Here is a 15322-nt window from a genome sequence, read left to right on the forward strand (position 1 = left end):
GAATGGAGAGGCTCAACCCATTCATGTAATGCATTATATTTATTTTATTGTGACATAGAAAAAGAGTGTTCCTATTAAAATCCTAGCTTTCTTAAGAAGAATTATATTATTGATCAGGCCCAATAGACATTTTGCAATAGAGGCTACAGGCATAGCAATCAATAAGAGGTGTTTTGTAAAAAGAAATTCATTTCTTTCATCCCTGCAAAGAAAGACACTTTCCCCTAGGCCAAAGATTTGCTTTACATTACATACTAATAAACAGAAAGCTTATTTTCAACCTTCCTTACATTCAAATATACCTGACCCACAGGTCATGGCCAATAGGCCAAAGGAAAGCCATGAGCAAAGCTTTTAGGACATTGATGTATTATGATTATTAACAAGTATTTATAGAAATATAAATAAAGAAATATAAACCTCTATATTAAAATATACATTCAGCTAGAGAAACACTGGAGGAACAGCAAACTGTGCTTCTAAGAACTTATTTAGGTTTTCATTATTTATTGAACAAGTGTACTTGATCCCAACTAAGATATAATGAATCCTTATTGCAGGCAAAACAAGTCTGTCATGTTGAATTGATGTTTAAATTATTTTCTAATAGACTTAAGCTATGGAGATGCAATTTATGGAAAGACCCCTTATTCATAACACCCCAGGTCCCGAGCATTCTAGATTAGTGATGGGCGAATTTGCGCTGTTTCGCTTCGCCGAAAAATTTGACACCGGCGCCCGTTTTTTTTGTCGCGAATTTTCGCGGGCCTTTCGCAAATTTATTCGCTGGCAGCGAATCTCGCGAATTCGCGCCTGGCGAATAAATTCGCCCATCACTATTCTAGATAACAGGTCCCCATACCTGTATAAAGGTTGAGTATAGAAACCCTGGGGAATGTTATTGGAAAACCCATTTTTTTACATAAACCTCCATTTCTGTCTTTAGTTCTAGTTTGCTTGCTTTATGCTTGTTTGGGATGTTTCAAATTGACCTGAGATTTGTTCTAAGATTTGTTTAATTTGTTTGGAAGAGTGGCACAAGAGAGGAGGACTGGCTGGTGAGGTGGAGAAAACTAGTAGTGGCTAGTGAGTTAAAGGAGAAGGAAAGGTCAAAACTAAGTAAGCCTTATCAGAAAGGTCCACACCTAAATATACCAGTAAACCCTCAAAGTAATGCTGCTCTGAGTCCTCTGTCAAAAGAAACACTGCATTTCTTTCCTTCTATTGTGTACACATGGGCTTCTATATTAGACTTCCTGTCTTCATTTTAAACCTCCTTGCCCTGGGTATGAGCATGTTCAGATTTCTCCCCCCCCCCCTTTATAGTGTAATCTGAGCCCAGAGCTATAAGTAAGCAGGGAGAGACTCAGGCAGGAAGTGATGTCACACCAAGCTAATACTGCAGCTGCTATTCTAAACAAACAGAGAACTTCTAGAGCTTTTTACTCAGGTATGGTAAAGCATTCTACAGAATAAATATAGCATTCTAGCTTGTACTATTGCAGCTAATCTATTGGCAATAAAATGCCTCTGTAGCTTTCCTTCTCCTTTAATGCAATTACAGGGACAAAGTGGCATAGCAGTTGGTCAAGTGTATGAGCGTGGCAGTTACCAATTTGGTTATAATAGGATTCAAGTTTGCCAGATTTTTCATCATATTATTATTATCATATTATTATTACTTTTCCTTGCTGGAATTTGAATATTGGGCCAGTATCTTCAGAATATTGGCACTACTGGGGGTTGTGGGTCACAATTAGCAATATTTTTGTATGTTGAATGCTCCCCAATGCTACTCGTATAAGAGAGATTACACTGAAGAATAAGTGTGAACATTTTAATAAAAATCAAAAATCAAGGGCATCACATGTAGTTCAGCTTCAGAGGTCATATATTGAGGGACAGAATCATTAAACAGCCTGATAGTAAAGCATGACCTACTCTCTTATCGTCTCTCTATGGGGCACCTTCTTGCTCATTCCACCCCCTTCTTCTTCTGGTTGCTTTGTCTTCACAGGAGCCTTGCAGATGGGCTCTGGGCAGTGAAGCAGCAGGGAGTTATACACTTTTGATTGCAATCATCTGCTACTTGTTTCCAATAGAGATGGACAGATGCACATGGCTCGTTAGAACCGAAGACCCTATAATAGCCCCCCGTGCATGATTATCTGGTTTTCACATTGTGCCACTTAAGCACAAGGTCTTTATTGCACATTTACTTAATATGCTAAATAAAATAATGGGAAAAAAAAGCATTTTCTCTCACTGTTATGAAGAAATACATTACGTTGTGATTGCTTACCATAGCAGCCAGCAAATATTCAGTTCCATAGTTCAGGTCTTGGCACTCAAAACCCAGTAATACATGATAGCTCTCCAAACAAAAGAGCTGGAAAAAAAGTGCACTGAAGTGCTTGAAGTAGTGTTTTTATTTTTCCTGTAGAGCGACCACATAGAGAATATGGGATTAACGGTGAAAACATAATTTATGGATGCAGTTATTCTGGAGAGGTGTTTTGCAGTATCCCGTGATGAGTGTTTGCAGGACGTTCAGCAACGTCATAAATTATACATGTTAGTATCTATCTGTCTTTCAAGCTGTCCTGAATTTCAAACTATTTTAATAATCTAATTAGGGATTCCACTATTTTGGAATTGCCCGAACCCCCGAATCCTTTGTGAAATATTCGGCTGAATACTGAACCAAATCCGAATACTAATTTGCATATGCAAATTAGGTATGGGAAGGGGACATTTTTTTTTAATTCCTTGTTTTGTGACAAAAAGTTACACGATTTCCCTCCCCGCCCCTAATTTGCATCCGGATTCAGTTTGGCTGGGCAGAAGGATTCGGTGCATCCCTAAATCTAATACATTCTTTTACTCTATATAATTAATTTGTTTGTTTAGTGGCCCATTTATCACTCACAATATATTATCTTTTTGACCATAATCTACATTCTACTGTTATCTTCACTCGTTTCCTGGACTGTCTTTAAAGGAGAAGCAAACCCAAAAGTTTAAAACCCCTACCCCCTACCCCTACATAGACCCCCTCCCTCATCCCCCCAGCCTAAGTGTTACCCCAGCAAAGGCCCCTAACTTATTACTTACCCCTTGGTACAGGTTCAGGCATCGGAGTTCACAGGCATCATCTTCAGCCACTTCGGTAATCTTCGGAAAGAGACCGGCGCTTCTACAATTTTTGTGAGTTTTGGCGCATGCGCAGTTGTCACGAAACAAAAAATTGCTCCTACTGCACATGCACCACTGCTCCAGTCTCATTCTGAAGATTACCAAAGAGAAGAAGATGGCATCCGTGAACTCCGCTGGACAGAATCTGCACAGAGGGGTAAGTAAAGACTTAGGGGCATTTGCCTGTGGAGGGAGGGGGGTCTATGTAGGGTAGGGGGGTAGGGTTTTTTTTTTTTAGGGGCTTGCTTTAGTGCTACTATTGCTAATTTAAAAGCATTTGGGATTAGCGGGTGCAAGGCAGCCCTTTCCTTACTGCCTCCCATGGATCTAAATGACATGATAGATAGGGGACAGCTCAGAGAGCACCTACATGACTTGCCCCTCATGAATACAGTGGTGGGGCTTCCAAAAGAAGATCAAAACAAAGTATTCAGAAGTCACGTCAGTAATTCTTAAGATAAATGTTAACTGGCTCGGATATCTCATAGAACATAATCAATACAATAATAAAGTAATGGTTTATAGAACCATTAAGCTCACACTAAAGGGCCGATTCACTAACTTCGAGTGAAGGATTCAAAGTAAAAAACCTTCGACTTTGACTACGACTTCGAATCGAAGGATTCGAACTAAAAATCGTTCGACTATTCGACCATTCGATAGACGAAGTACTGTCTCTTTAAGAAAAAACTTTGACCCCCAGTTCACCATCTAAAAGCTACCGAACTCAATGTTAGCCTATGGGAAAGTCCCCATAGGCTTTCCTAAGTTTTTTTGATCTAAGGATATTCCTTCGATCGTTGGATAAAAATCCTTCGAATCGTTCGATTCAAAGGATTTTATCGTTCGATCGAAGGAATAATCCTTCGATCGGACGATCGCTGAAATCCTTCAACTTCGATATTCGAAGTCGAAGGATTTTAATTCCCAGTCGAATATCGAGGGTTAATTAACCCTCGATATTCGACCCTTTGTGAATCGGCCCCTTAGAATTGGACTGATCAGGGAGCTATGGAAAATATGAAAAACATTGTTTTTTCTTGCCAAGATTGTCCAAAGTACAAAAAGGACAACTATAGCCAAAGTATTACAAAAAGCGAAGGTCCAAAGGAAAGCATTCAACTAAAAAAAAAGACAAGAGATCATGTTTGAAATACGTGAATTACACACATAAGATAAATAACTGAGTATTTTGAGGTCTAATAATAAAAAATGAACCTAAACCCAACCTTATAGATTACATGCAAAACCACAGAAAAGAAATGCTTCTGTGGAACACTATGATGAGCGATGTCTCCCATCATAAATAAGACAGAAAAGAAAATATGTGAATAAATGCAAATACAATTGTATAAAATGTACCTTAGGAAAATCAACTGTAAAAAAATCCAGAACTTGAGACTGACGTTTATCATTCAGAATGTCAGCCATCTGAAGCATACAGCTGAATATACATTAGAGCGATTAAAGAACAGAAAGGCTTTGGCGTAGCTGAGTGTCCAAGTCCGAGTCACTTCATAAATCAACTATTTGTTGCATGACTTGAAGATTGATTTCCATCAACGCAGCCCAAGGAACTTGACAGAGTTTAATCACGTTAGCAAAGAAAAATGTTCAAATATTGACAAAATCTGGGTTAGCGAAGTTGACAGAGACTTGTTCTAACAATCTTACAACTGTAATTGATGCCAGAGTTGAACAAAACAAATCAACAAGTTTAGACATTTGCAGAATTGCTGTGGATGGCAGCTTACAATGCAACATGATGCTGAAGATAATTTTGGATACTTACAGCTAACTACTGTATTTACAAAAACAACTCAAAACACAAAAACACAATTGCCAATATCATTGTGTTCCATTTATTTTTATAACTTCAACGGTTTAAAATATCATGAAAAATCATTTGAATTTTGAGATCTTTCCATTGATAAGATAAATTCAAAACAAGATTTAAAATGTTTTTTTCCCTGCAGTTTGATCTAATAGTGTAAATATATCAATCTCAAATTGTAATATATAGGCCCCATAGTATAGTGTTTGCAAAGAACACATAAATACAAATAAAGCCAGCTACCCGAGGTGATATACCACTTCCAGCCCTTTTTTGTAATTGAACCACACAAAACTCCAGTTTCTTTGAAAAATTTAAATTTCAGTTAAATCAGTACTGTTTTTAGTTCAACACACTTTTCCAGGTGTGATGTTGGAATAGGCTATTTTCCAAGGATGAAAAAGTAAACATCAATGACAGAGGGATTTCAAAATGGAAATTTCATCAAAAAGAAATATTACTGAGATTTCAAAATGGAAATTTCATCAAAAAGAAATATTACTGAGATTTCAAAATGGAAATTTCATCAAAAAGAAATATTACTGAAATTCTATTATTCCAATAGTTTTTCAATTACTTTGGGCAAATTTACTGATTTCAATAAAATATCACATATTTCTTTTCTCTCAGTCCAAAAGAAGCTATTTATAGTGATGGGCGAATTTATTCGCCAGGCACGAATTTGCGTGATTCGCAAAACGCCCATGAAATTTTGCCGCGTAAAAAAAACGGGCACCGGCGTCAAAACTGGGTGCGGGCGTCAAAAAGGAGACTCCGTTTCGCAAATTTTTTGCAGTTTCGCGAATTTCGCGGGAAATTCACCCATCACTAGCTATTTATCCTCTGATGGGAAAAATTGGATTTTGACAGGACTGAGCTGTCAAACTGTTCTCAGTGACATTTTGATGGTCATGGATACTGAAATTCTTTGATAAATAAGGGAGGAAAAAATGGTCAAAGTCAAAGTTGCATTGAAGTGCATTGTAGAAAAAAAAATTTCCTTTCAAGGGAAGGGGAAGTAGGCATAACTAGAAAATAACTACAACTAGGCTTTTTCTTTACACTTTGTAATGTTCTCGTAATATGAAGAATTTAGGGGGTTATTTACTAAACTCTCAATGCCAAAAAACCCCAAAAATTTTGTTTTTTTTAGAATAAAATCAGAATTTTTAGTGGAAAAAAAATCACAAATTTTTTGGAATTTATTATACCTGAAAAAGGAAAAAGTCAGAATCCGAAAATCCGACATCTCAAACCTGCCGAGGTTGCATATAAGTCAATAAAGAAATCCCAAAGATTTTTTGATCTGCGCTGGGTTTCGGGCAATAATCCAAAGTTTTCGGGTTTTCTGGCAAAAATTTGAAAAAATCTTTGTTTTCTGGTGGGAATTCTGTAAAAATTCAAATTTTTCAAGTTCTTTTTCCCACAAACACAATTTTCAGTGAAGTGTATTAATAAATAAGCATGAAAAAACCTGTGCGGTTTTGGTCAGAGTTTTTATCAGAAAATATTGAGATAAATTCGGACTTTGATAAATAACCCCCGAAATGTGTGATAATACACACCTCTAAATTGATACTAAAAAACAAATACAAAATAAAGCAGATAAAACAGCATAGGTCCATGTTGGATGTCCAAAAATTGATGTCCAGGTCTACTTGCATTACTGGAACTGTTTGCTATGGTTTCTTACCTAGCTTTCTCCTTCTCCAGTATTATATTTCACATTGTTTATTGGGTAAAGTTGCATAAGTAAAGTTTTTTTAATAGATAAAACAGCTTAGTTAACTAGGTTACTACTATCCATGTCTCAGGAAGACTAAAAACTGACCCTGCATTAGGATATTGCGTAAATAAATAATAAGTTATTGATTTTTGACTTTTCCTTTGTAACAATATAAATAATATGAAGACAATGTATTCATTTTTGTAATGTTCAAATATTTTTCAGGACAGTGTACCCAATTACAGAAAGTCCTCTTTTGTAGGGATATTTTTATTTTAATAAAGCATAGAGTGTATGCTGCACTGTACAATACAGATAAACATACAGGGACCAACAAAATAATTTAATAACATAGAAATACAAAAATACATTTACATTTGAGATTAAGGAGCTGATTTATTAAGCCACAACTTTTTTGGGTCAGTCTTTTTGATGCCAAAAATCAAGGTAAAAAAAGCTCAACTGTGACCAAACTGCGTCAGTTCCAAATACGAAGAAACTCCAGGTAAAATCTGTAGAAATAATATAAAATTCAATGGCGGATGTCCCTGGAAGATATTTCTTTGATTTGTGTTTTTAAAAGGTTTTGGAGGTTTTCGGGTATTTTTGACACTGGCAAAAATATGAAAAAGTCGCAGTTTTCATGACCTGCAACTTTTCCCGTTCATGCTTTTCAGTTCAGATTTTTTAATACATTTTAGGACATTTGTTGTTTTAGAGAAAGTGAGTTTAGCCGTGGTTTAATTGACCTTAATAAATATGCCTTTAAGTGCTAAGTATTAAGAAACAGGAGGAAGGAGGTTCCTGCCCGTAAATGTTTTTGCTACAACCCTCCCTCATTGCAAAACCATCCCTTTATTATTGACCATGGCAGCTTCAGACAATTCCAGATTGTAATTATATGCAATTATTTGCAAACATATAAAATAATATTTTACCACCCATCTGTTGGTTTTCGCTGATCCTCAACTTGTTTTCTCAATCAATCACTCTCAGTGTGATACAGAGAGGAACCAAAATGAACTCTTAGAAGGTGTAGCTGATTAGGGGGGATGATTTATCAAATAAATTCTCATTTTGAGAAGAAAGCAGAGTGAAAAACCACAATTGCAAATATACACAAGTATTTTTCCTTAAATAAGCGAGACAAAACGATGAGATCACATAAAAATACTTGTGCACATTTTGTTGCGTTGTTTTCTTTTTCATTTTTTTACCTCTTCCTGATTAATTTCAATCGGAGACATCCAAAGCATTTTCAGTGGTTCAGAGCCAGAATAAGCCAAAGACCATAATTTGAGACTTTCCACCATTAAAGGTGGCACCCTGTGTCATACCTCAGTTTCATATGTTTAATCCCTCATGCATGGTATATACACATGACTTGTTGGAGGGAGGATAATTAGGCTATGGGACCCTTAGGGGCATATTTATTGCTGTGTAATGGAAAAAAAGCTGTGAGAAATAAATGGCAAATTTATTATGGTGTGTGTAATTTTACACTATGCAAATGCCAGATTTGCCGCCATTATTTTACACATGCAGATCGCCGGTGCATGCGCACACATGCAGCATGGGTGGGCCCTGATGCAGCAGCCACTGTGGGCCCCCAGTCCGACCCTACTTCCAGCAGAAGTCACTCTAAGAAAAAAAACGCTTAAAAAAATTGCTTCTGGTGATGTGTGCAGTGTCAGACTGGCCCACCGGGTCACCAGGAAAACTCCCGGTGGGCCCAGGTGTCAGTGGGCCCTCCTGCTTCTAAACATTTGGCATATTTCATGGCCATTCCCTATTTCTATGAGAACAAAGGGTCCCCTGGTCTAAAGTTTTTTGGTGGACCCCTGGTGTCCCAGTCCGACACTGGATGTGTGGTGTATTAGCCCTCTGTTTTTTTACACAGCATAATAAATATGTCCCTCTGAGGCCCTGACTGTGCAACGAGTGTACTGTAGTTTGCTGTTGTATCAGAACAATTGCCAAGAGCGTAATGACAAACCCATTCTGATAATATTAATGACATATCTGCATATAGTAATGTCACTCATTCTGCATGAAGGGAGGGATAACGTTACAATGTTCTCCTGTGATTTGCGGGTTTTGCTGCTGAGTCACCATAGTCAATGTGCACGATTCCCATTAAGAATATAAATAACCAAAAACCTGCTGTTATAATTAAAATATTTAGTTTTTGTTGGAAATAGCCACGACTCTAAGGGGCATATTTATTAAAGGTTGAGTGAGGTTTTTTTCCACCTCAAATTCAATCGAATGACCTTGAAACTCGATTGGTATTTTATTTAAGAAAAAACAAGAATGTCTAAAACTCCATCGAATATTACGACCCAAAAACTCGAATCGAATTCGAATGGAACTCGATTCGAGTTTTTTCTCCGATGTCAGGAAGGCTATTAACATCTTCAAAGGGGTCACTAGACCTCTGCCATTGATTTCTACATGAACTTGGCAGGTTTTAGAATTTAAGTTGTTCCCAAGGTCCAGGTATGATAAATTTGAATATGGATTTTGTGAGTTTTAATCAAAAATCCAGCTCGAAAATTTCGAATTTGAATTTATAAATCGAACCTTAATAAATCTGCCCCTAAGAGTGTACTTTGGCATCCTGTAGTATAAAACTTAATTTAGTCGTCAGAGGGGGACAGTTTCTGTGTATCTAAAGTGCAGTCACATTAGCAGTCGTAGACCATCCACTTTGTAAGTAATATGATTTCACAAAATAAAATAACACCACGGATATTACTGCGGGTGTCACCTGGGTTAGGAACATTTGCAGAGTCACTGAACAACATCTCAGAAAGCAGAGATACAAATGGACATTTCTGTTACTTTAATGTCAGTTTGTGTTTTTACACATTACAGAAATTAATTGGGCTACAGGGAGACACGGGGGTGGTATAAAGATGCAGCAAGCCTTAAAATGAGACTGATAGACGGGGTCCCCCCTCCCCATCCAAATGGAAAGCTCAGTTTGTTAAACACAATTCAGGCCTTAGGAGTAAGTCGTGGTTTTAGGCGTTCATGTGAAATCTTTCTCGGTATATCCACTGCTGAATAGGAGACGGGTGACAGATCAAAAAGAGAGAACCAACAGACTTGAGGATGAGCTGCAGCAGTGTTTTTATAGACATTCCCTAGCATTACTGTATCATGTATTATGTATACATTCTGAGATGAGTGATGTTTTGCTGTGCCCTTGGGTAGAGAAAAGGGAAAATCCAAATTGGAGAATGCTGAAGTGCCCCATTCCTGCAAATGACTCCTTTCAGCTCCATAGAGGTTACTCATCAACACCTGCCACAGTTAAGAATAAAATGTACCACTGTATTCTTCATATTCAGCTATACTTTGTTATCATTCATACGATTGCTTCGTGCCAGGCTCTGCACCCACACTATAAAGTACCTGCAAACAGTCTTATTAAACTTTCCAAATTAACATTCAAATATGAATGTTAATGATAAATATAGTACAGTTTTGGGGGAATGTAATAAAAGTCGCAAAGAGCAAAGTAATTAGGGCAAATAAGAATAGAAAGTCTCATTTTGCAATGTAATACTCCATAAAATGTTATTACATTGAGCATTGCGAATTTTAATTGCGCATTGGCCACTTTCGCTAACTATAAAATTCGCTAACCTTCTTCCACTGTCGGAAGTGGTCTCTAAACAGTTTCGCAAAAGCTATACCTGTATTAAATTCGCATAAAGGCAAATTTGTCGCACAGAGGCACAATTTTTTGCATTGCGAAAAAATTTTCCGTTACTGACTTTTATTACATTCCCCCAATATGACTAAAGTACAAGGTAGGTATAATAATAACCAACAAAATCCATACTAGGATGTAGTATCACATCTGAAACAAATTTGCTTGATGATGTTATTTGTACATTAAAGGGGTGGTTTACCTTTAAGTTAAGGTTTAGCATTTTATAGAATGGCTTATTTGAAACAACTTTTTAATTGGTCTTCATTTTTTTTAATAGATTTTGAACTTCTGACTCTTTCCAGATTTCAAATGGGGGGTCACTAAACCCATCTAAAATTAAATGCTCTGTACGGCTACACATTTAGGGGGTTATTTACTAAAATCCAAATGTATCTCATAATTTAAATAAAAAAGCTCAACCAAACTCCAATCCCTGATTTTGTATTATTTATTAATGAAATAACTTAAATCCATTGGATCGGGAAAACATTGAGTGAAAACCCGAATCATATAATTTTGTCTGACTTTTCCCCCGAATCGTTAGTTTTTTTGGGGATTTTGCCCAAAAATATCGGATTATCGAGCTAAACCACGATAACTTGGCTTCGAACCTTGGCAGATCTGAGATGTCCGATTTTCGGATTTTGGCTTTTTGCAACAAAAAGCCCGGCCATAAAAATTTGAGGTTTAGTAAATAACCCTCCTATTGCTACTTTTTTATTACTCATCTTTCTATTCAGGCCTCTCCTATTCATATTCCAGTGTCTTGTTCAAATCAATGCACAGTGCAGAGCTGCTGAATAAAAAAGGATAAATAACTTAAAAACCACAAATAATAAAACATGAATACCAATTGCAAATTGTCTCAGAATATCACTCTCTACATCATATTAAATTAATAGAAACCTCCTTTAATAGATCCCAGGCCACGAATTAGATGGTTCAGAGGGTACTGTCAGTATGGAATAGAATGGGTTTGGTCATATCATGTGTTCCCACTATTGCATGGGATCTAATGAAGAAATTATTTTATGTAAGAGCTCTAATTAATTTGTTCGGTGTTACTAATAGCATATACCAGGGCAGGAGCTATGGAATCAGAGCCGTAAATGCAACCAAAGACTAAAGAAGCAATTTAGGCAATAGTTACTATATAAAAGCTCTGTTAAACAAAAGGCCAACTAAATTAATCATGGCCTGAAACGAGTTTTTGTTGTAGATTTGTTTTCTGTCTTTATCATGCAGTTCTTCCAGGTGAACAGAATATCCCAGAGTGCCCATTTCAGATATAATGTTGGTGTTTCTTGCAGACATTGTGGTTATATCAAAGCCAAACAAGATCCAGATGAAGACAAGATGCAGTTTCAGCCTGGAAGAGGTAAAATATAAGTATTTACAGACAAAATCAATATGAACCTTTAATGCATTACAGATATGGGACCTGTTATCCAGAATGCTCAGGATTTGAGGTTTTCAGGATAATGGATCTTTCCGTAATTTGGATCTTCATACCTTAAGTCTACTAGAAAATCATTTAAACATTAAATAAACCCAATAGGCTGGTTTTGCCTCCAATAAGGATTAATTATATCTTAGTTGAAATCAAGTACAAGGACCTGGTTTATTATTACACAGAAAAAATTAAAAAAAACATTTTTTGGATTATTTAGATAAAATGAAGGGAGATGGCCTTTCAGTAATTTGGAGCTTTATGGATAACGCGTTTCTTGGTAATGGATCCCATACCTGTACTAGCCAATGCAATAAAAGGTATAAACAGAAAATATCGTTTTTGTTATGTTTTGTTGCATAAGGCCATTTTTTATGGTATATTTTATGCTATATGCATACTTTATATGCATATACCATACACACATATGTCATTGGCCTTTTAGACTTGCACAAGGGGATTTAATAAGTGAGCTCTGTTTTTTGCACTTCACACCATGACCTGCACTTCAAAAGGCCTTATATCCAGTTGTCCATCTCTTAAAAGATACTGGTAATTTACACTGACCAATGTTACAGTACATGTTATAAAATAAAGCCCTTTATCTCTGCTAATAGAAAAGTTTTTCTTAGGGAAATTCAGCCTTTAATAGCTACATTAGTTGTATTTGCCTGTGCAGAAGTGATAATGCATATGTCACTATATACAGTATGTATCATATCTATCATATATAGGTATGGAACCTTTTATCCAGAATACTTCGGACCTGGGTTTTTGTGCGGATAAGGGATCTTTCCGTTATTTGGATCTTCATACTAAAAAATAATTTAAACATTAATCAAACCCAAAAGGATTGTTGTGCCTCCAATAAGGATAAATCAAACCTTAGTCGGGATCAAGTACAAGGTTTTATTATAGCAGAGAAAATGGAAATCATTTTTAAACATTTTAATTAACTGATTAAAATGGAGCCTATGGGAGATGGCCTTCCCGGAATTTGGAATGTTCTGGATAATGGGTTTCCAGATAATGTATCGCATACCTTCATGCATCATATTAATAATGCTGGGGTGTTGCTGTATATCCATATCAGAATATGCAGGCGTGCCGATGCTGAATATTCTTACAGTAGACTGGGTATTTTTGTGAACAACAGAGGCAAGGGTATATATACAGTATTTCATGGGTAATTTTCAGCCTGTGTTGTAAACCTTTGGCTTGTAAGAAAATGCAAAACAACATATAGATTTACAGTATATAGTGCTGTGTGAATTCACTCTTTTTGCCATGATTTATGTTGCCAGTAAAGTTGCCGGGGAGTAGGACCTACATTCACCCTCACACCTATGAAGATCCTAACCAGGCTATACGGGACTTTGCAAAAGAAATTGACGCGTCTGCTATTCGAATTGAGAGAGTCATAGGGGCTGGTAAGTGAAGGATCTCTCTCTTTGCACCCGCATAGCGGTCTGTTTGAACTGACATTATGGGGCAGATTTACATATGGTCGAATATCGAGGGTTAATTAACCCTCGATATTCGACTGCGAATGTAAATCCTTCGACTTCGAATATCGAAGTCAAAGGATTTACCGCAAATAGTTCGATCGAACGAAAAATCGGTCGGTGAAACGATTAAATCCTTCGAATTGTTCGATCGAACGATTTTTCTTCAACCAAAAAATTGTTAGAAAGCATATGGGGACCTTCCTAACATTGCCCCTTGGTAGGTTTTAGGTGGCGAAGTAGGGGGTCGAAGTTTTTTTAAAGAGACAGAACTTCGGCTATCGAATGGTCGAATATTCGAACGATAAATCCTTCGATCGAACGATGAAATCCTTCAAATCGTTCGATTCGAAGGATTTTAATACATCGATCGAACGATTTTTCTTCGACCTAAAAAAGCTTAGAAAGCCTATGGGGACCTTCCCCATAGGCTAACATTGACTTTGGTAGCTTTTAGGTGGCGAACTAGGGGGTCGAAGTTTTTTTTTAAAGAGACAGTACTTCGACTATCGAATGGTCGAATATTTGAACGATTTTTAGTTTGAATCGTTCAATTCGAAGTCGTAGTCGAAGGTAGAAGTAGCCAATTCGATGGTCGAAGTAGCCAAAAAAAACATTCGAAATTCTAAGTTTTTTTTATTCTATTCCTTCATTCGAGCAAAGTAAATGTGCCCCAAAGTGAATTTGAGTATGAATTCCCATTTTTTAGGTATTTTTTTCTATAATTTTTGAAGGGCTTGTATTTTCTTTTATTTTCCTACTATTTACTTCTGTATGTAATCAGTTTTCTCAAGGGGTATTTTCAAAACATTCACCTGCCCTCATTGTGCATTTTTCACATCGACTATTCCTGCACAAAATTCTTATGCAAAATACATTGGGGTCTATTGTTGCTAATTTTTTGGTCTCCAGAAAAACTTTGCATTTTCTTTTTTGTTTTTGCAAAAGGCAAAATGTGGAATTTCACCCCAAATCCATGCCTGGCAAAAGAAGTTTCTCATCATTAATGCATATCGATTATAGAGGTGTAATATAGGGCTGTATGCCTGCTCTGTGGACATTTTTAGAACCATTTTTATGCCATTGCAACATGTTCTTTATTGCTGATGATTCCAGTTACATACACACTTCCTAAACACATCTCGTGTCCAACATGTTTTGCATTAGAAAGAGAGTAGAATTAATGATTTCAATGACTGCACATTTGTTATAAGATCAAGTGAGTATGGCTATAGCGGTATAAAGAAATAACACAGTTCTGTGGAGCTGCATTTACCTTTAGTATGCAGCAGAAAAGGATTTGAATTGTATAGATATGCTAAAGGTTATACTGTATATACAGTATGTGTGTGTGTACAAAAAAGGCTGTATTGAACTTCTCCTCTGGTCTTATATCCATCATTCTTATAGATTTCCAGTACATCACTAGGCATTCTAGATTTGGTATTGTGACTTTCATGGCTTTTGATCTGCAGACCTCCTTTTCCATTACAGACCCTCATATTGAGAGCTTCTTCTCTTCTTCCACATCATCTGTCCTCAGAGCGAGCTTTTGATCAGCAACATCCCAATCACATTAGTTCCTTGTTCCCGTAGAAGGGTCTTAAGTACCTTTGCCGAGATAGCAGACCTGATTACTTCTGCTCCGTCCATTACCCATTTGCTGCCAAGATGTTACATTGAAGTGGGAAAAGAAAAAGTCCCAACTCCGTGACTTTGATACTAAAAGCTCCCTAATAACATTTTAATGGTTTCATTTCTAAAATCTACACAGAAAACACAGGAAAGTTAAAAGCAGGAGACTCATCCACTTGAACACAATATGCTCTACAATCTAGAGGGTTGTGCATTAAAAGAATACACCGTTTCAGAGGAACAGAAAATACTT

The 15322-nt window shown here is 36.7% G+C and overlaps 1 protein-coding gene across 3 annotated transcripts in view; it reads left to right on the forward strand.

Moving 5' to 3' along the window:
• Positions 1-15322, forward strand: part of LOC108717159 (ephrin type-A receptor 3) — a 150525-nt gene that overhangs the window by 105664 nt on the left and 29539 nt on the right. For all 3 annotated transcript variants that reach the window (XM_018263983.2, XM_041563511.1, XM_041563510.1), the window contains 2 exons: positions 11790-11857; positions 13234-13359. In XM_018263983.2, the coding sequence (XP_018119472.1) occupies positions 11790-11857; positions 13234-13359 (194 nt within the window). The remainder of the gene's footprint in view (positions 1-11789; positions 11858-13233; positions 13360-15322) is intronic.

The sequence above is a fragment of the Xenopus laevis genome, chromosome 5L (assembly GCF_017654675.1).
Source record: "Xenopus laevis strain J_2021 chromosome 5L, Xenopus_laevis_v10.1, whole genome shotgun sequence".
In the NCBI taxonomy this organism is placed as follows: domain Eukaryota; kingdom Metazoa; phylum Chordata; class Amphibia; order Anura; family Pipidae; genus Xenopus; species Xenopus laevis.